General features: G+C 35.5%; 1 protein-coding gene across 1 annotated transcript in view; it reads right to left on the bottom strand.

Annotated features, from left to right (window-relative positions):
- Window positions 1-23278, bottom strand: part of UPF2 (UPF2 regulator of nonsense transcripts homolog (yeast)) — a 144137-nt gene that overhangs the window by 56971 nt on the left and 63888 nt on the right. Inside the window, exons 9-14 of the mRNA XM_006873166.1 lie at window positions 19583-19691; window positions 11651-11764; window positions 9083-9199; window positions 4403-4588; window positions 1455-1658; window positions 625-900 (exon numbers count right to left, since the gene is read on the bottom strand). Of these exons, the coding sequence (XP_006873228.1) occupies window positions 625-900; window positions 1455-1658; window positions 4403-4588; window positions 9083-9199; window positions 11651-11764; window positions 19583-19691 (1006 nt within the window). The remainder of the gene's footprint in view (window positions 1-624; window positions 901-1454; window positions 1659-4402; window positions 4589-9082; window positions 9200-11650; window positions 11765-19582; window positions 19692-23278) is intronic.

The following is a 23278-nucleotide window of genomic DNA, read 5'->3' as shown; positions in this document are numbered from 1 at the left end:
TGGTGAGGTTGGCCCAGGATCGAGCATTGTTTCGTTCTGCTGTGCATGGGGTCGCTATGAGTCGGTTCCGACTCGATGGCACCTGACAACAAGGCACCATGCATGGAAAATAAATATAATTATAAATACATCTTATATATAACTATCTTATTATGATTACTAAGACCATGGTTGCTCTATATGATAAGCACTGGACTGCTAACCAGAGGTTGGCTGTTTGAGCCCACCACTGCTCTGTAGAAGAAAGATGAGGCTCTACTCCCAGAAATATTTACAGCCTCAAAAACCCTGCGCAAGGCTGCTAGGATTCTGAATTGACTCTACTTACCAACAACAACAAATTCTGAGTACTAGGAGTGCTGTGTCTCTGTAGGATACATACTGGATTGCTAACTATAAGGTTGACAGTCTGAGTTCACCAGCTGCTCCTTGGGATAAAGATGAGGCTTTCTGCTCCCACAAAGATTTACAGTCTCAGAAACTCTACAAAGGGTCACTATGAGTTGATACCAACTTGACAGTACTTAACAAGTATGAATACTACAGCATTTTTTCTTGAACATTTTTGTAACATAAGCAATGTATTAAATGATCTCAAACTGCACATATATGGCTTATATGTACCTGAAAATACACAAGGAAGCAATCAAGTTTTCGTTTACTGGAACCTCTATCAAAGTACTGGCCACAGGTATCCAAAATAGTGCAAACTAGTCTAATTCTGAAGAGATGTTCAGGTGGATCCAGAGAACTTGGAGAGCCATCAGAATTAACACCAAATGAAGTAAAAGAATAAAGAGTTCTAAAAATAACAGCGGATTCAACCATTCGGTAATTATAGAGTTCCCCTAAGAACTTGGCACTGCTGATACGCCTCTGATTAAATTTAGGTTGATTAACCTAAAAAACAAAAACAACTAAAATGAGATTTCTCTTTGATTTCAAATAATGTACTTAAAACATGTAAAAGTTTCCTCTATAATTTTACATCATCAGTTATAGAAAGAACATTGAATAAGGAAGAAGAAAAAAATACATGGTACTTTCTCTCTCGATAGGAAAAAACTAGCTTTAAAAGATTTTAATAAAAAGAACATAATAAATAAATAAATTTAGAATAAAGCTATTCTGCAATTCATTAATTGCTGGATTTTACAGTAAGAGGGAACGACTTAGAGGTAGTTCTTACACAATGATTATCAAATTATTCTAATTAATACATTCATAGACTCCAATAAGCAGAGTTCCAATAGTGAAAAGTTTGAGAAAAGGCCAAAAAGTACACCAGTATTAGCCTAAGACTAGGACAGGACTTTTAACAAATCACTAACTCTAAAAAATAATAGTAAGTAGTACCACAGGAGGAAAGTACACTCATTTTTCAATAAAATTACATAAACAGTGTTTAAAATTTTTTCAGACAATTCAATTTGGTGACTTTAAAGACTTTTTACCTCCATTCCTAATCGGATATCTTCTAAAACTCCATCCACAACATGAATTCCAACATCCTCTTGGTAAAGTACAAGTCCTGCTAAGAGGTTTGCTACACAATGAATACTATTGTATTTCACATTCCAGATGTTTATCATACAGCAAATAACATAGTCTTTCACTTCTTGGTCCTGCCAGGGCAACTTGCGCATCTGTCTCAAAACCTACAGGAAGAGAATTTTATTCAAATCATTAAAAGAAATACACAGTAGGCTGATATGACAAATAATACAGGTAATTTATTGTGATTATGCCAAGACAGAACTGGGAAAAATTTTAGAGATCCAGCCTCTTCACTTTAGATAGGAAAAAAAATTATAAAATTTGTTTACATTTCCCCTAAATTTTTCCATCTTTCCATATCGTCCCCCAATTTTTTTCTTTAGTTCCTTAAAAAAAAAAAAAAAAAAGCCCCAGGTTTAAACAAAAATGTTCTTTTTGGTGTGTCATCTGTTGTAAACAATCTCAGACATCTTTTTTTTTAAAAATCAACAATTTTCAACTAATGTATAAAACCAAGGGCAGTGGTTAAAAAGATACTTAAAATGGAGGACACTACATCAAGACTGATGTTACACAACACCATCAGTTCCCTCAAAGTGTGAAGTGCAACCAAGTCATCATTTGCTGTAAAGATTGTTGTTATTGTGTGCCACTCAAAGTGAACCTGTGTAAGGTTTCTGAAAGCAGCTGGTGGATTTGAACTGTCTACCTTATGGTTAGCATTCCAGTGCTTATCCTACAGTTCCACACCAAGACCCAACGATTAGACATTTGAAGTGTGCAGAAAATGGCTGGCACACAATAAGGCCCTCATAAGAGCTAACTATTACTATTTCCAAAACCCTACTGGTAAGAGGTAACCAGCCGAACTCCATAATCAAATTCTTTTAAATTTTCGTTCTGTGTGAAAGTAGATACTATTGGCAGGTCTCAAATTATCCCTTTATCCTCAGATCTTTATATCAACAGTAACTCATATTAGCATTCTAGCTTCATTGTAAATGTCAGTATCTTCTCAACTATGTTAACCATAGCCCATTCTACACACATTCAGTCAATTCTCAATCAGCTTTCAAATTCCTTACTTTTAAACAACCACTATCATCTCTAATTTTCAGAAAGGTGGTTTAATTTTCAACACTTCCAGCAACCCTGTATAAGGGTTTCTGGGGAGCGACTGGTGAGTCTGAACCACCAACATTGCAATTAGCAGTCCAGTGCTTACCCTACAACACCACACCAGGGCAGTGCATATACTGTTTCAAGTCTTTCATCCTTTCATTGGTTTTCTTTATTCAGAAGTTAATTTGCATCTTTTTCCCCAAGAAAAGCCTCTAAAAGTTGTTATATTTCACCCATAGAGTTTACTATGGTTTTGCTCAAAATGTTTTACTTAAAAGTTTCTAACAAGGTTACCTGTAATATTTTAAGATCATAAGATAGTGGTCCTTAACCTTTTATGGAAACTGGACCCTGTGGAGAATCTAAAGAAAGCTCCAAAAATACAAATAGCCAGAGAGAGTAAAATTATGAAATTTCAAAGAGGTGCCAAGTCTCCTTGGCCTATTTAAGGTTAACATCTCCTAGACTGAGGCAAAACATTTATGGGAAAATTCATTATGGAATACCAAAAATAAAGTAATGGAACTAAGACCTAAACATGAGGGGCTTCAAAATTTGTGGGTCAAATCTGTATCTTTTATATTCTATTTTCCAAAAACTTTTTTTTTGTGTCGTGAATTATTTAATGTCTCTTCTAGCCAAAGTCTATGACGAGCCCTAATAGTATAATGGGTTATGCATCGGACTGCTAACCACAAGGTTAGCAGCAGTTTGAATCTACCAGTAGCTCCATGGAAGAAAGATGAGGCTTTCTGCTTTCATGAAGATTTACAGTCGTGGAAACCCTATACAGGGTTACTATGAGTTGGAACTGACTCAATGGCACATAGCAGCAGCAGCTATAGTTTGTAACTCCTACCAAACAGCATTTGCCCTCCTGGGTCTGGGTAAAAGAGGTGGGAGAAGATGCTGATAGGATTATATGATTCAGTTGTGAGTGGTTAACAGAGTTAATAATGATTGTAAAATTTTGGAAATAAGCATATATAAAATGGGCCATTTCAGAAACAGGGGTGGTGGGTGAGATTTCACTATTTCACAAAGAAGATCTAAGAGTGGAGTTTGTCCTTTGGATCCCGAGATACCTGCCTATGAAATCTCTTTGACCCAGGGACAGAAAGCTGTGATCCCACAGGAGCAGCAGAGGCAAAAGCCGAGCACAAGAGCGAGCAGTGAACTTCCCAGCCCACACAGCAAGCAAAGCTGAATGACTTTGGGCTGGAGGCCTGTTTGTAGAGGGGTGCCTCCAGTCATTTAATGTAGGGAGATAGATGTGCTGGCATAAGGAGATAGAGCTGAGTGCTTTCAGGCTGAAGCTTATTGTGGCGTGGTGTGCCCTGAGGGCATTTATCAGCAGCTGCCTGCCACAACTGTGCCCTAAGCATTTCTGATCCCACATTGTAACCTGTTAATTTTCCGAATAAAGCCCACAAATGTGAGCATTGTATCTGAGTTCTGTGTGGCCACTGCAATGAATGACTAAACCCAGTTGAGTAGAGAGTGCTGTGGGAGGCTTAGCTCGTACCACATTGTTTTTGCACATAGCATCAAAATTTTATTTAGAAGTATTAACATTTTCATTAGAAAATGATGTAGGAAAACTATAATGTATACATCCCTTATTTAAACAATTTGAATGTCAAGGTTAGAAGGAAAATGTACTTGGCTACTCTTAATAATGTTATTAAGATGACAAAGAATTAACAGGGTTGAATATTAAACAAGTTTTACACTACCACAAATCTTAAATAGAATACTGCTATATTATTGCATTAATATTTACCTTCTCAGTGGTAACCTTGGAGAGATCCTTGTATAAAAGTTTCCGAACATATTCCTGGAGAGGAGGACGTTTCTTTTTCACTGTTTTCTCAGCCAGAGGTGGGTTGCAATAGTAATAAGCATTCTCCACCATTGTAACATACCTGGCATCAAGATGCATTGCTTGTTTCTTTCTCATCATTTGTTCCTAAAATTAAAAGTACAAATGAATCAAAACACTTCATTCTAGATTTCTTTATTCCTAATAAACTTCTATCTTGGTGATAAATGATTTTAGGACAAAGGGCTAGAGAAGGAACAGAAATCACAAGGTATTTCTATGAGTGTGTAAGCACAATAGTTATGTTCTACCAATAATCATAGAACACATTAGTCTACGGCTACTTGGCCTTATGTCTCATCCAATAAAATACTCAGAGAACTTTACTACAAATGTAACTTGTAACTCTGCCAAACTGAAACCTATGGAAAGCAAGGTCTGAGTATCTGAAAGACTAAAATTAAGGATCAAGAATGTACAGGCCTTAAAACTATTGTCCTGAGATAATATTTAAACTTTAAACCCAAAATATCCCCTGAAGTCTTCTTAAAATCAAACAATAGTTTAACTAGTAAAAAAGGTCTGCCTTGAGAATTATGTTCTTTTTAAGAACTATGTAATCAAATTGACCACAGCACCTGGATAGATAGGACCCTCAGGGTTCTGTGATTTATTATGTGAATGGGGGAGGAACGGCTCAGGAAAGTAGATGAGAATGGTTACCCAACTGGAAGAATGTCATCAGTGTCTCTGAAGGATACATGTGGACACTCTTGAATTTGTGCACGCTGTGCTGTGTATATTCTCAAAAACAACACATTACATTATTTATATAAATACATATATAACTAAGTCTGCAAGATATATTCACTTCCAACTCAGAAGAGATGACTAAAAAAAGTAATTCCCTAGGAGCTCTGGGTTACTCACATTTATACTACTGACATTTCAGACTACGTAACTCTTTGTTGTGGGGGCTCTTCTGTATATTATTGGATGTCTCACAGAAACCCTGGCCTCGACCTACTAGACACCAGAAACAGCCATTTGGCACCCACTGGTAAGGTGAGGCTCATCAAATAGCACTCCTGATTCTTAAATCAACATCATACGAATCATTAAGATTAATAAATTGACAGTCCTTAAATTGGTGTGGTGCTGTGGGCTACTGCGTCAGACTGCAAAGTCATTTGAACTGCAAAGTCAGTGGTTCAAGCTCACCCACTGCTCCTTGGAAACCCTATACAGGGTTGCTATGGGTCAGAACTGACTCGATGGCACTTACCAACAACAACAGAACAAATATTATGCTTTTGTTGTTGTTAAGTGCCATTAAGTCAGTTCTGGCTGAGAGCGACCCTGTATAGGTTTTCCAAGGAGTGGATGGTGGGTTTAAACCACCAGTCTTTCAGTTAGCGTCCAGTGCTTATCCTACAGTGCCACACCAGGTATTATGTTAGGTGCCAGAAATTCCGGTGTAGGAATACAGATAATAAACACACCAATAAATATCAATTTTTTTAAAGCCCTGGTGGTGCAGTGGGTAAGCACTTACTTGGTTATTAAAAGTTGGTAAGCAGCTACTCTACAGGAAAACAATGTGGCAGTCTGCTCCCATAAAGATAACAACCTTGGAAATCTATGTGGCAGTTCTACGTTGTCCTACACCCCAAACCCAAACATACTGCCATCAAGTTGATTCCCATACACAGTGTTGTATAGGATTCCGAAGCTGTAAATCTTTCTTTTAGGCTATATATCTTTATGGGAACAGAAAGCCTCACATTCTCCTGTGGAATGGCTGGTACATTTTAACTGCCAACTTAGCAGTCCAGTACTAACCGGAAATAGGTTGTAGGTTTTTACAAATCTTTTAAAGAGTAATTGTGCACACTTAGGATGGTCTAAAGAAAAGGCTATTTCCCTCCCGGTACACAGGGTTGATGGGGATGGGCAACTTAGACATTGGCTACCTAAAGGTGGCGGGGGGGCTATAAAGACACAAAGTGGCTGGCTTACAAGTTTTCAAGAGGGAGTTTAGTGTTTAGTTTCAGAATGTACATAGGAAGGTAGAATTCCCACTGAATATTTTCCATCTTGTCTAGATAGGACTGGTGAAAGGAGATGGGGATAAGATTCTTTTGATTCAATAGTGAGTAACTGTTACCCATGACTATGATTGTCACAACTGTAAAGGTAGAATTCCTGCATGAGCGGAATATAGGACCCTATTCAGAGAAGCAGCGACACCAGAGATGGAGGCAGAGATGAGGACGTGGAGAGAGATAGATCAGGTGAAGACTCCAGACTCATGGAAAGAGAAAGGTTGTGTGTTGGCAGACAGGAGGCAGGCTTGCAGAATGTGCCCTTTGGTTGTTTCAATGATGTTTCAATGAGGGAATAGAAGCAAATACTGTTAAAAGATGATATATGGAGAGAACAAACAAAATGGCGGACTGGGTGGAAGTGCAGTAAGGAGCTCCATCAGCAACAACACAGAATACAGAACCAAGCAGGCTCAGGGGATGGTCCCAGAACTCTGAACCACATATAGAGGATTATTTAGAAGGTTGGAACGTTTACGGCTAGGGGAATTTGTAACAGAAGCAAGAAATCCATTGCTTTCTAATTCAAGACACTCAGCTGCTCCAGGAGCCGCCATCTTGAGTGAGACCAAGCGGCGGAAGGATCAGAGCAGCCACAGACTTCTGACAGAACCGCAGAGATAAAGGTGCGGGCATTCTTTTCTTTTGGTATCTGTTCATTGGTCCCTTGCTATCTGCGCACCTCCATTCTGGTGACTATAGGGGTGCCTGAGCTAGTGGACACACCAACCCCACCCTCAGAGAGTTGTACTACGCATGCGCACAGATCTCCTCAAAATTTAAAGAGACAGTTTCCAATTAAAACCAAATGGCCACAGCCAGCTCTGAACTGTTTACAACTAGAAAAAAGGCCTGAACGGGCATTGCTGAGCTGGACAGGCAGACAAAAAAGGAAAACTATTCTGTTTAATAGGACTAAGGATAATGATCATGCTTATAAGTTCTTTGGACAAAATATACTGCATATCATTTAACTTAGTACTTGAATATACATGATATAGTTTTAATCTTGGTTAGTTACACAGATGGCTTTAGAACCACTTTCCACAATCAAGGAGGACAGAGATACACACACACACAAACAACTAATTTTAACTTAGCCAAGAACAAATGTGAATGAAACCAGATACAAGTTATATGTGCTATCCACACAAATATGTATACCTTTTGGATGATCCCACAAGCGTTAATGTGCTTCAAATAAAGCTCACCATCTGTTCCTCTCCCTTATATATACCCTTAGCTCTGTGACTGTTACCTCTTGTGCAAATCTTAGGAATTAGGGCACTTTATCTTAATCACTCTTTATATCTCACCACCAAATTTCATCAGTACTTAAAATTTTTATACCACTAGTTTTTATTCCCTACCTTCCCATTTCTATGATAATCAATTTATTTTTTGCCCCTAGGTGTTTAGAACAATGTTTTCACGGTTCTTGCTACCTGTGATCTCAGTCATCTGTTATTTCCTCTACATGGATCCTTCTAAAAACATAAATCTGAACACATCTGTCCTCCTGCTTAATATCCTTTAAAAGCTACTCACTGTTATCAAAAAGGAACTCAAGCTCCAATGTTCATATTCATAAGGTAGAGCACTAGTCAGTATTTTTAACCTATGACGCAAACTAAGAACCTCAAGCTCATATGTGTATAGGAAAGGTATATGTGAATATATGTGAGTGCATGAATAGGTATATTTGTAGGCATATAAACATCTGTGTGTGCTGCATATACATATCCACATATGTAATAAAGCACACTGGAGGCACAATTACAGAGACTTTCTAAGTATATCCATGTAGGATTGGGTTACCAGGTTAAAAGGCTTGGAAGTATAATCTCTTAGGACAACTCAGTCAATTGGCATTAACATAATTCATAAAGGTAATGTTATACAGCCCAGTTTGGTGAGCAGTCATCTAAGATACAACTACTAGTATCTGCCCATCTGAACAAAAGAGAATGAAGGCAACCAAAGACTCAAAGAACAAACTAGTACACAGGGCTAATAGCTCACACAAACAACTGCCTCATCTACTCTGAAATCAGAAGACCTAGATGGTGCCTGAATATCTCCAAACACCATTTGACCAGGGATACAACAGAAGGTCTTACATAAAATGGGAGAAAATAAAGAAAACTCAAATTCTAGAGGAACCTCCGTGATCCCCTTTTAATTTGGAACTGAAGCCACTCCTGGATGTCACCTCTTAGCCAAATCACAGACTGGCTTATAAAATCAATATTACCCATGAGCAATGTGCTCCCTTAAACAATCAACTATATGTGACTAAAGGGTCAACATTTAACTAAAAGCAAAGATGAGAAGGCAAGGAGAAGAAGGCAAGCTAGATCAATGGAAAACAGAATAAACAGAATGTAAAAGAAACAAGAAAGCTGACACATTGTGAAAACTCTAACCAAAGTCATAGAACAATGTGTGCAAAAATTATTAACTAGGAACCCAATTTGCTATGTATACTTTCACCTAAAACACACATACACAAAAAAACAGGCCCTTAGGCTCTTACCAAAAGTACACTGGTCCTCAGGTGAGATTCTGGAGATCTGAAAAGAAACCTTCCACATGTTTCAAGTAGGGTACATGCCATTTCAATATGGTGATGGGAAAAGTCTGATAAAAGCATCTATAACAATAAAAATGATTAAAAACTACAACTTTATTAGAAAAAGAGCATCATAATTATCTGTCGATGTCAGTTGAACAAGCTTTGTTATTGGGCATACGTATTCAGCCATAACATTTCTATCTAAAAATTTTAATATCTTTCCATCAGAGAAATCTTAAAACTAATTTCAAAGCCTTTTCTACATTTATGAGGGGATTTCAACAAGTTAGTGGGGAAAATTCCATTATTTTTAATTCAGTTTTTCCACAAACTTTTTGAAGCCTCCTTAGAATATTAGAAGATATTTAAACATGCATCAATAAGTACAACAGACATGTCTCAAATGGAAAGTGCTATTTGTTCATAATATGAAATTTACAAATGTAACACATCATTAACATTTTTGTCATATCTATCTTCCCAATCTCCTATGCATATTTTCTAAACCAAAATAGATTTAAATATATCATCTAATAATTTGAGTATTTGTTACATGCCCCTACTTATCTTTCTATGGTATGATTTTAAAGATACATAGTTTTGTACAGCATGAACTTTACAACTAAATTAATTCTTATTTACTAGGCATATAAACTGTTCCCAATTACTTGCTATTATAAGCAAACATGTTATAAAATTTATATACAAACTTGTATACAAATGAGTTCCTTAAATGAGTTCCTATAGAATTTCTGTCAACGATAAGCTTATCTTTCATATAGATTATAAATAATTATAGTGAATGGAATGGAACAATGGCACCACTGTAGGGTAAGCACTGGACTGCCAACATTTCCAACACTCCAGCTTTAGAAACCCTATACAGGGTCACTATGATTCAGAACTGTCTCAGCAGCACCTAACAACAACATAATAGTGAATATACTCATTTTTTTAAGTTGCTTATGGCATGATTCTTTTCAACTACAGTATTCAGAAAGTTTTCACAATTCCTCCTACAATGTTGTCTAGGATTTATAGAAAATAGTCTCAAGATTTTCCAAGTTTTCAGAAACGTGTTTGCTTAAAAAGTTACAATGACTATTAGTATTTCTAAAGACTAAGAAATCATGTTGTAAAAAAAACCTGCTTAACTTTATTTAAAACTCAAAGTTTTTCAAATGTATTTAATAAGACCCATTTTGTGTGATATACTTCTCAAAATTCCAAGAAAATTAATTTGGAAAAAATTAATAGCAAAGGAACTATCAATTCCAAATATTGAGGAATTATTCCAATTATGCACGTTTATGATTTATCACATATAATTAGGTACTTTTACTTATTGATTTCTAGCTTAATTCCATTGTGACAGAAAACAAACTGAATAATTACAATCTTCTGAAACTGAAACTTTGCTGAGACTTTCTTTATGGTTGATTTTCGTAAATGATACACATGCACTGAAGAGCTTGTGAATTGTTGTTGGCTACAGTGAAAATCAGATCAAGATTGATAATTGTGTTCAGATTCTGTACATCCTCAATGATTTTGTCTGCCTGCTATTTCAAGCTATTAGCAAGGGTATTTTCAAATCTCTTAATATGATTGTGGATCTGTTTAAAGTTCCTACAATATATGATATTTTGAAGCTGTATTATTTGATGCACAATGAATGACTCAGGAAGTAATAGTTCCTGTTATAGTAAACCTTTTATCATTTTTGAACCATCCTTGTCTATAAATATAATGCTTCATATCTTAAAGTCTATGTCATCTGATAACAGTACGCCCAATCCTCACTTACAGACATGGTGAAGTTCCAAAGACCAGGCTGTTACTGTTATAAGAAACTATAGAGGATATGGAGGATGACTGCATCGGGTCACAAAATGAAGTATGACTACATCATTCCACAGCCCTCATATTATATCATTACACAACTGCCAAGCCACTGAGAAACATGTCCAGCCAAGCTGATGCATAACCTTAACCATCACAGCACCTGAGCATTCGTTACTGCCAGATATAGATCATTAATATGCAAATTAGTGGGATAGATCTTTATTCTTGTGTTAAGTACAAAATGTTGAATAATGATATAGTTAAAAAGTGAGGAACAGGTGTATAGTGAAATCTGTTTTCTTAGGGTAATCTTTTGCCTAGTATACTTTCTCCACCTTTTTACTTTAATATTTCTATTCTTTAACATATAGTTATTTTAATCAAGTTAAATTAAATTCTTACTTTTACTTGAAGCATTCTGTCCTTTCACATTTAATAAAATTATTGTTATAGTCAGATATATATTGCTACTATCTTACTATTTTTCTACTTTGCTCATCTGTTATGTCTAATTCTTTCTTGTCTGTTTTTACAGTAGCCAAATGTTCTTAATGATTCCATTTTTTCATAGCGCTTAACATGTGGCTCTGTAGGATAAGCACTCGACCACTTTGAACCGCAGGGACGGCAGCACAACAACAATTATCATTTAAAAACTGTTTATTAAAATAACTCTACACTGACCTTTAAACAGTGTAAGGTATCATTTTTTGTGAACATCTTAAATTTAGTTAGTTCTCCAATAAACCGAACAGTTTTGTTCTTTGTTTCTATATTGATCTGGTCCTTTTTTCGTACCTACAAATTAAAAAGAAAAAGACATTACTTAGATATTTAACAACCTGAAATCTCTGTGGTAAGTATTCCTTTAGTAAGTTTGAATTCCAAATATTTTAAATCCAATTTAAATAATTTTTTGCTGTATTCAAATTATTTTAAGTTAGTTAAGAGAAAATACAGTCTGCAAAATAGCAGTCCTAAGACATGCTTAGCAAAGTAATTTCAATGGTCAAACAGTTTTGGGAAACAACGAACTGAATCAGATTTAGGCTCTCAAATAATGCAGCATGTTTAACTTAATTTAATGTTTCTCTATTTTTTAACAGAAGCTCCCTTTTTGAGATGTTAACAACCATTAATTAGAACTCTACGAAATTAATATCGTAAGGAACACACTTTATAAAATGCTGCTTTAAAAATAATGAATGCCAAGAACTTACTTAACCAAAAATGTTACTAAAGCACAGCTGGTATGTTATAATTATAAATTCATTTACAATGAAACATACAACATAATCTATGTTCCTTTTTTAAAAACTTTCCAAACAAAGTCTTATAGCAAAATTGAAACTGTTGGCAAATATAAAGCATCTGATTATACACACACACACACACACACACACATTTTAAGAAATATCAAATACAACAAAATTTCACTACAATCATACAATGTGAACAAACTCTTCAAGGTAAGTGTAACTGGCATTAGTATAATTAATATATTTCATTTCATCATATAACAACATTCTCAAAAAAGACAGTAATTATTGTTCTGATTCAATACTTGAAACACCAACAACAGAAAGAGCACAAGCTGTCTAGTGACTTAACAAAGGATCAGTACTAAATACCCCAATCTTTTGATAATCAAGACTTCTATTAGATCACCCCATGAGTAGGTGCTGAAATTCAAAATAAGGCATAATCTCACTTGCAGCAATTAAGAATTAATCTCTACAATATAATAACGACAGTAATTTATACAAATTTTAAACTTTTACACAGACTTCTAAAACAATGGAATTTGTCATCTTATTTTTAAGGACCTACTTTCTACCGCAAACAAGTAGGTGTTTCAGACCTTAAAGATCTTCAGTCATCATTTTTAAACAAAACTTTGTTTACTCATTTAAAAAATCAAAGCAAACTAGACACTCACTATAAATGAATTTAATCTTGTTGCTGTTGTTGGTTCTGATGCACAGTAACCCTGCATAGGGTTTCCAAAAACATGGCTGGTGGATTTGAACCACTGACCTTGTGGATAATGTTTATCCTACAGTGTCACACCAGGACTCTAAATTCAATCTTAAGCATCACACACCAATAAAATTACATCACAATTACACAAGTTCAACTTCAAAACATCATTCAAGCATACAAAATGGATTTCAGATTATTTAAGACAGCTACACAAAATTACAACTAGATTCTTGTTTTGAAAATTAAACAACACTATATAAACTTGACTGTTCTCACCCTTATAATTTAGAAAATAGTATAACTTTCATAAAGATCCTTTCAAAAATAAACATGTTTTTTATCATCAATGCATATGAAAAAATTCCTCTTACTAATTTGCTTTATTTTATGAATTCCTAGAATAGATTTAAGAGTGTGGACTCTGGACCAGATCTTTTTGGGTTTAAATCTCAGCGCTATTACTTAGCAGCAACTAAAAACTGTTTCCTCGTCTGTAAAATGGGACTGAAAATGTTGTGAACTTTAAGAGTTATACACATATAAAGCACATAAAATATGCATGGGACCAGTAAGAGTTCTATTGTTGTTGTTAAGTGGCGTCGAGTCGGTTCCGACCCATAGCGACCCTGTACAGGGTTTCCGAGGGTGTAAATCCTTACGGGAGTAGAAAGCCTCATCTTTCTCCCGCGGAGCAGCTGGTAGTTTCGAACCGCTGACCTTAAGGTTCGCAGCCCGATTCGTAACCACTACGCTACCAGAGCTATAGACATTAGCTATTATTAGTTTGGGAGGCATGGTGACTCTGTAAGATAAGCACTATACTGCTAACCGCATTCGGCGGTCTCACCCTATTAGCTGTTCTGCAGGAAAAGTTGAGGCTTTTTGCTCCCCAAAAACATATCTAGTGTCTCAAAAACCTGGTAACAGGGTTGCTATGAATCAGAACTGACTTGATGCACTAAAACAACAATAATAACAAATTATTAGTTTTATTAATCCTTCAAATACATGGCTACTAAAGATTTCATGAATTAACGTTTACTGAATAAACAAAACGAACATTTATGTAAGTACTGCAGGCAGTAAGGTAGCAAGTATATAAAATAAATATTCAGAGTTATCTTTAACTCTTGGGATTGTTTTTGCCATTTTTTGAAAATATCATCTTGGACAAGTCACAGGAACTCCCTGAGCTTTTATGTCCCCCTGGTAAAATAAGGACAAGGATGATGAGGATGGTAATGATGCCTGTTGCTCATCAAATTGGTTCTGACTCATGGGGACCCTGTATAGTGGTTCCAAAGAATTGGTGGATTTGAACCACCAAATCTTTCGGTTAGCAGTCCAGTGCTCATTCTATAGTACCACACTAGAACTTCAATTATGATACCAACATTTCACTAAATACTAAGCAATTAAGGTATAGGACAAAAGAAGATTATATAACCTATAAAATGCTGCTTAAGAACTATTCAAATAATATAGTAAAACGCTTTTAAAATAAGCAAAAAAAAGTATACATGTATATAAATTCATTCAGGTAAAGCTATGGGTGGGGGAATGAGCATAGCAAAATATTAACAAAACTTGTTTCTAAGTAATGACATCATGTTTTGTATTCTTTTTTTCTATTTTATATATTTCTCCAAATTATCCACACTAGTACATGTTTCTTTCACAGTCAAATACAAAAAACCCAAACATAAGAAAGCATTTCAAAACTACATATGGAAACAGAAGCCTTATAATATACGTAGTAGGGCTGGGAAAGACACAGGATTTTTTTTTTTTTAAGCAAGAAACGTATATACTGTATCATCTACAGCATATATTTATAATAAATTCAATTATTCCTAAATATTATAGATGTTGAGAGTACATTTTAACAAAAATAACAAAATTACAGATTTTTAAATGAAAATGTTGTTGTTGTTAAGTGCCGTCGAGTCGGATCTGACCCACAGCGAACCTATACAGGATTTCCAAGGAACGACTGGTGAGCTTGAACCGCCGAAGTACTATATATCAATGATTTCACCCACTCATTTTCAAACAAGAAAACTGAAGGCTTTTAAAATGTGTACGTGAACACCTTTAACTTATTCTGATTCCTCCTGCATATTTTTCCATTTATTTACTAAATAGCTATGATCAAAGATATATCCAAATACTTCTGCAAAAGTAAACTCAGATGAATTAACAAAGTAAATTTTCTACATACTTTTAGTTCAATATTGCCTCTTATAAGATATTACTTACACAAGGAGCTTTAAAAAAAGTTTGTGGAAAATGGAATTAAAAGACGATGGAAAAAAAAAAAAAAAGACGATGGAACTTTCCCACAAACTTTTTGAAGCCCCTTTGTAAAATCAATCATCCTTAACAAAAAGTGCTGCTTACAGAATGATGGATTAGTGACTAAAATTTACATTAGTAAAATTAATTCATATGCATTTAAAGCTCTTCAGATATGTCAATATATAAAAAAATAAAGATTTCCTAGACCTATCATTCACTACTTCCTTATAAAAAGAACCCTATGCCCCAATCAAACCGGCCATCTGAGTTTACCAAATAGATATAATACTTTCTTTCCTCCATAATTAGCTCATTTTGCTTTACATGAACTTTGTTTATTCAATCATTCAACACTTTTCTGAAAACACACCTATGCTAAATACCAACCGACTATGAGTTTATAAATCAGCCTTGCAAAGACGCTTTAATTTTTTATTCTCTGGACCAGTGATTTCTAAATACAAGCTTCTTTAACCACAGATGTAGAAACTATATATATTCAAAGTTATATTCACACAGCTTGGTGGTTTGTTTTTTTTAATCTCATACTTTTCCATTTTTTTATGTTTTATAATGTACATAAAATATAGGGTACAACTACACACATTTGTATATATATATCCTACATTCACATACACACATACAGACAGACAGACCAGGGATCTGTGATTAACTTAACTTTAATCAATAGGGAGACTTGATCAAAAAAGTTAGACACTACTAGTTTTTCAAAATGTCAGCCAATGTGAGTAATTTGCTTATATTTAAAATAAAAGTGATCTCTCCCATTATTAAATAAGCAAACTCATTATTGAAATTTGGAGAACATAGAAAACTAGAAAGGAACCACATTCCTTTTTCTGGTGTGGCACTGTAGGATAAGTACTAGACTGCTAACCAAAAGGTCAGTGGTTCAAACCCACCAGATGCTCCTTGGAAACCTGATACAGGGTCACAATGAGTCAGAATAGACTTGACGGCACTTAACAACAACAAATCTAAAGACAGCCACTTTGAACATACTGATGGATACTTCTCTTTCTTTTACCTTCTAATTAATTCAGAGTAACTGGAAACACACATTAAGATTTTATATACATATTTTAAAACAAAAACACTTTCTCTATGATATAAAAACTTCTTTGTAAATACCATTTCCAGTGACACGTTACCATTTCAGCATTGTGACTATATGATCATTTTATTTATTTTGGGCTTATAGATTATTTTCAGTTTTCCCTTATCTAAGGTCTTATGTGAATAAAGCTTTTTGGCAAATAAGGTTGTTTACTTAGGACAGAGTCTCAGAGTTGTCCAAGATAGAGAATGCCTCTAAAGATCTTGAAACCCACTGTGCCAAATTGTAGCTCTAAAATCCTATCTGCAGAGTAAATTAGAATTTTGGTTTCTCTTTTCTGATACCTTTATTAACCTGTCAGTCAAATTAACCAATCTACTGTTCTAACTAGAATTTCTTTGACTACCAATTAGGTTGTGTGAAGTGATCAGACTACGGCTAGACAGAAGCAGAACTAGGGAAGCCTAGTTAAAACACCATTATCATAATTCAGGCCATGGCTGAGGAAAGTCAGTGGCAATCCATATAAGGAGGCGATACAAGACTTGAGGAGGTGTTTTACAGGGAATGCAGGAATCATTTGTTGCACAGTAGTTCCTGAATGTCATAGGGGCAGAAGTAGAGCTCTCCCTCTTTGTGATTAGATAAAATGGTACTACGTATTTACAGAAAGAATACAGAAGTCGACTTGAGTAAGTGGAGGACAAAGACATTTTGAGAAAAAAAATAACTGAGCTTACTTTGTGGACACGGTTATATAGAAATACATGAGAAATTTTTAAGTATCAAGGGTGAGTTGCTGGGAAATGATGTTAATGAAAGTCCAGGTAAAATGTGTTCCATGGAAAAGAAGGGTGAAGGAAGAAAGCCAGGGAGATACCAATATATAAACAAAGACCAAAAAAAAAAAAAAAAAAGAGAGTGAATGAGATTGAGAATATCAGTTATCAGTAAATAACTAGGAAAGAGTGGTAGTCTAGACGAGATAATTATAATGGTATTTATGCTCAGGCACTGTGTGAAGAATTCTGCATGCAATATCTCATTTAATCCTTAAGAACAGTCCTATTTAAGAAGGAATGATGATCATCCCCATTACTAAGAAAAGAAACTGAGGTTTACAGCACTTAAGTAACAATCAAATTTATAATGCCAGCTTATGTTTGAGCCACGATGATAGATTTGTAACAAGTAGGAGAGTCTAGCAGTTTAGTATCTTCAGGGAAGTTAACTAACATGAGGCAGTTAGGGGGACAATGGCATCTCTGCCAGGGAGTTATGATGAGAAGTTGAGGGTCAAGTAGACTCTAAAACTTGAACAAGAAGGGAAGGAAAGGGGAATAGTTAATGAAGTTTTGTTGATATTATTTTATTTCAATTTCATTTACGAATGGGAGAATGTTAAGTATATTTATGGCCTAAAAGATAGTAGCTGGCAAAGGTTGCATATTTGGGTGTGGAAAGGGCAGATCCTGGAAGGAGAAGGTAATAAATCACCTCAAGTTCCCTTTCTTCTCTCCCCAGAGAGAAGTGGTTCCCAAAATATACTCCTGGAATTCTAGTTTTCTTCCAGTTCTAATGAAGCATTGTACCAGTAATAACAAAAATGCCAATTCTCCCCAAATCCCACTTCAATTTTTAAAAAAGGTAGAGATGGAGAACAAGTATTTTAAAAAAAGGAATTACACCTTAATTTAAGGTTTTTACAAAAAGCGCTAATTATGCTTAGTCTAGTAACTTGTGTTTTCTCTACTTTTCAAGTTGACTGAGAAGTATATGCATATAAATTGTATAACAGAGTCATACTGTCTACTAGTAAAAGAGATCTAAGTTTGTATGAAGAAATTAACCATATCAACAGAAATATCATAGTTTTTGATGCATAGGTCACTGGCTAGCAGCATTTACTAAAGTGTGTCCTTTGGGGAATACAACACTCAATCTCTTCCAGGAGCTTCAGAGAACAAACTAATCCAGTAAAGCTTTGACAATTCTTACAATAAAACAAGACAAAACTGTTTAACTTTAGTGATCTCAGTGCTTTCAAACTTTCTTAAACATAAAAACTTTTCCCTGATCAACAACTACCTGTGAAAATCTAAGACATACTTCAGCAAAAGTTGGTCCCCAAACTATTAACAACAAATTTAATAATAATAAATGGCATCTACTTAAGTTTTTATAGCTTATTCAACCTCAAAAGCTCTCTCTTCCCTCTCAACTCAAAGCACTCAGTCACTAGTGATTCATTTGGAAATTAAACATGCAATTCTTTCTAACATCTAATATTTAAGATTTAAATTTTTTACTCCTGTTTTTGAGTATTTATGTCTTGTCTCTCCACCTATGTCGAGTAATTCTTTGCTTCTGAAATAGTGTCTGTTCTTTTCTGAGAGCTCAGTAATGGTGTGTATATAGCAAGGACATAACATGTGTATGGAGCCTAATAAACATTTGCTGATTTTATATGCATCCCAAGTGACTCACTATACAGCTAAGTAATAGAAACATAACTTTTGTACTGGATAACATAAAAATATTAATTTCATATCTTTTCAAAATCTACCAAGACCCACTTACAATCACCTCCAGTGGTATCATTTTACCCCTAGCAAGCCTTCCTTTGAAGCTCTATCACCTCCACAAAGTAAAGGGGTAACAGGTTTGGAAGAACTACTAACGCAGTCTTGCCAAGATTCCTAGACCTGGAAAGGAAGGGAAGTTGTCTGGCAACAGGCCACTGATTCTAACCATGATGTTCTTTGAAGACCTCACCAATACTCAAAGAGTCTTAAAACAAAAATCTGTCAATAAAACATGGACTACAACAGTATTCACTGTGATCAAGAGAATTTCTTGAAGCTTTTATGTCTCCCAACATGTGGACCCCAATACATAAGCAGGTATCCTATGTGACGCACTATGCCCATAACTTGGCCAGTCCTGTGTGTCTTGTTGGATGTCTTGGTCTTGAAGATTAACTTTTACTTTACAAAAGTACAAAGTTCAGTAACTACAATGGAGAAACAAGGTAGCAGGGGCAGCTCACCTCTAGGTCAGAATACAACACCAATTTTTAACTTTGCTGAGTCAAATTACATTTAGAAAATTTGGAATTCCATAAATTCTGAATTGCTGTACCACTCTCAAATTTCAGAAATATGCTTACCAACAAAATAATGATTCTCTTAAACTAAAGAATCCTCACTCAATTTATAAGTACACATATATCATAAAATAAATGCTTAAATACATACATGAAATCTGAAATCCCCCCTCAGCATGGAACAAAGATCCTCTGCTACATCAGACATGCAGGGATGCAATGTAGCAACCAATCTTGCATAAAATGGTAGCAAATCCAACCTGCAAAAGTTATATGTGATATGCGTAAAAGGAAAGACATACCAGAAATAATTCATTTTTAAATTTAAACTTTCCAGATATATTCATACATTAAATGATTATAAAACTGATAATCATACAGACATGCTTATTTACTGCCATCATACAAAATGTAGTACAATTTGCCTTGTGAACGTTTATTAATAATCTGATGTCTCCATTCAGGGCAATGTATTACAAATCTGAAATTTCAATGAGTATTTAATGTTGACAAAATATGAAACACTAAATGAAGAAATATTTTGATATGCCTAAATTTTTAATAACATAGTTGTTATTACAAATCTAAAGTCAACTTAAAATAATGCAAACCAGAATACTTTCCAACCATTTCCACTTCATTTATCCAAGGTTAAGTTATCTGGAAAACTTTGTGTCTGAAGAAGAGGGTAACCAATATCCCGAAGTATCTAAGAAGCCAAAGTAATACCACAAAATCCACACACTAATTTATTTATTTTCCTCATTCTAGAACGCACTCAGATCTTCATGCAGTGCGTATTTGTTCTTCGTTTGGAGAATAAATGACCTATCTGTGGCCCTCATGCTACCAACCCCTTCTGTATCACACCACTCTTTCCATCAGACTTGGTTGTGGCTCCAAAATCATGTTTAACATAGCATTCTCCTGGCAGCTATGACTAATCAGAATCAACAAGCTGATATGTATCATCGATTCCTGCTATAAACATTATTTTATAAAACTTAATTACCCAATGAATCAGATGTTGAAGATTTTAATAAGGTAAAAGCTCCTATACTTAACAACTGTTAAGTAAGTGAGTGGTTTCCAACTCATAGTGTGCCTCTATAGTGTTTATGAAGAGCAGCTAGTGGATCTGAACTGCTGACCTTACAGTCAGTAGTCCAGTGCCTATCCTAAAGCACCATACCAGGACTCTACTACACTATGCTTGTCAGTAGTGGACGCTGACAGTGAGGAAGAAAACTAGAAACTATAAAAATTAGACACAAGGCAGTCTGAAATTATTTGAAAGAAAGCTAAATCATCCTAGAAGTCCCTGAATATATCAACAGCACTTAACAACAACATCACCACATTATAACGTTGTTGTTAAGTACCATGGAGTCAGTTCCGACTCAGTGACCCTGCAATGGGTTTCCGAGGCTGCAAATCTTTACAGGAGCACAAAGCCTCATCTTTCTCCCGCAGAGAACAGCTGGTAGTTTTGAACTGCTGCCCTTGAGGTTAGCAGCCCAATTCGTAACCACTAGACTACCAGAGATCCTTAACATTGTAACATTATAGTATAATAAACTAAAATGATTTGATCTTAGGAAAAGTCTGTGTATCATCAAAGGCTTAGGATCAGACCAATAATAGAAGATACTCTTAGAAGAAAAACACAAGGTAAGAATAGATAAGTTGTAAAGGAAGGAAATTGATTAAATTCAAACCTAAGAGCCTCAAAAACTTTGTATACTTCAGCCATTATAATTTATGAAAAACACTTCGCACTTATTTGTTGTTGTTATGTGCCGTGGAGTCGGTTCCGACTCATAGCGACCCTGTACAGGGTTTCCAAGGCTATAAATCTTTATGAGAGCAAAACGCCTCATTTTTCTCCAGCGGAACAGCTGGTAGTTTCGAACTGCTGACCTTGAGGTTCGTAGCCTGATTCGTAACCACTACACCACCAGAGTTACCTGATTATTTAGTCCTTACTAATGTTTGAGGCACAGTCCTGGGCTTTTTACACTTTTAATTGAACTTGTTAATTAATCCTCATAATCATCCTGTTGTTGTTGTGTGCTGTCGAGTCAGTTACCTCATAGCATCCCTGTATAGGGTTTCTGAGGCTGTAAATCTTTCTGGGAGCGGAAAGCCTCATCTTTCTCCTATGAGCAGCTGGTGGGTTTGAACTGCTGATCTTGTGATTAGCAGTTCTTTTCTTACAGCATCGCCAGATAGCATAATCACCTTTTCACAAATAAGGGAATAGATGCTTAGAGAAGTAAAAGATGGTGGGGTTTTGTACTGGTAGCTGTTGAACACCACTAAATCAGTTCGGACTCAAAAGAGACCATGTATAGGGTTTTCAAGAACTGGCTGGTGGGTATGAATCACCAACCTTGTGATTAGCAGTCTGGTGCTTATTTATAGTACCACATAATTTCTTTTAAATGAATCATATACTTTAAACAAACAGTGAAAAGTACAACCCATTACATAAAGATTTGAATCAAATTATTTCACTTTAAACTTTAAATTTTGACTTAAAATACTTTAAGTCTTTCATCAACTGAAGGCTAAGCTTTTGCCACACAGAAAATATACATACCTGAGTCACACCACTGCTTGATGACATTACAAAAACAAGGTATGTCTAAAAAGTATTCACATAAACATGTAATAATTTTCTTGATGTCTATTCATTTGCCTGAAGCAAATGAACATTTAATGTCTTGCATAATAGATTTATATCAAATGTATTTTCTAAATTTTGTGATTTTTAATTAGAATATATGGTTCTTGAGGGGTTTTTAATAGCCATTTTGACAACAAATGTATCATTCTTTCTCTGTTTATAATCAGCTGCAAAATTCAAATACAGGATTCTATCCCAAATGCTACACTCTTTTACAGGCACAACTGAAGAGCACAAAAGAAAAATTAAATTACATCTGATGAAATTGGTGGGATAACAAAGAGCAATGCACTATGAGTTAATCTTAAATAGTACTTCCGTGACGTCATACACTGATCTGACCTCATCTCCTCTCTCTTCTCCATATGCTCCAGACACACTGGCCCCTCGATAATCCTCAATATATCAGGAATGCTCTTTCCTCAGAACCCTTCCACTGGCTGTTGTCTCTAGCTGGAACACTCTTTCCCCAAATACCCATATTACTTATTCCTTCACTAGGGTCAAGTCCGGATTCACTTTCTCAATGAACCAACCAATTCTAAACACTATAGTTCATAAAACACAAGTTTGTTCCACTCCTCCACCTCATACTCTGCTCCATTTTGTTAAATAGGATTGATGGTGTGGCTCTGTGGGTTAACACGCTGGACTGCAGCAAATTCAGCGGTCACTCCTTGGAAACCCTATATAGGGTCGCTAAGGGTCAGAACCAACTCAAAGACAACTGACAACAATGACACACTGCATAGGACTCCTGGTGTGGCACTGTAGGATCCGCACTGGGCTCTGAACCAAAAAGTCAGCAGTTCAAGTCCATCAGCTGTTTCTCAGAAATCCTATACAGGGTTGCTACGAGTCAAAATCAACTCAATGGCAGATAACAACAATAACATATTGCATGGAGTCCTGGTATAGCATGGTAGGGTAAACACTGAACTGCTAACTATAAGATTGGTGGTTCAAACCTAACAGCCGCTCTATACAGGGTTGCTATGAGTTGTAACTGACTCGATGGCACTTATCTACAACATACTGCATAATTTACTTAGTTGTTAAGTTTATCATTATCTTGTTTGTCTATCATCCCTCCTCATCAGAATAGGAATCTCTCATTGGAGAGAGCTTTCCTATACTCAACACAGTGGTGTAGATGTC

Source organism: Chrysochloris asiatica, unplaced genomic scaffold (assembly GCF_000296735.1).
Source record: "Chrysochloris asiatica unplaced genomic scaffold, ChrAsi1.0 scaffold00226, whole genome shotgun sequence".
NCBI lineage: Eukaryota > Metazoa > Chordata > Mammalia > Afrosoricida > Chrysochloridae > Chrysochloris > Chrysochloris asiatica.
The sequence above is the reverse complement of the archived record's forward strand: the minus strand, read 5'-3'. Positions and strand labels throughout refer to the sequence as shown.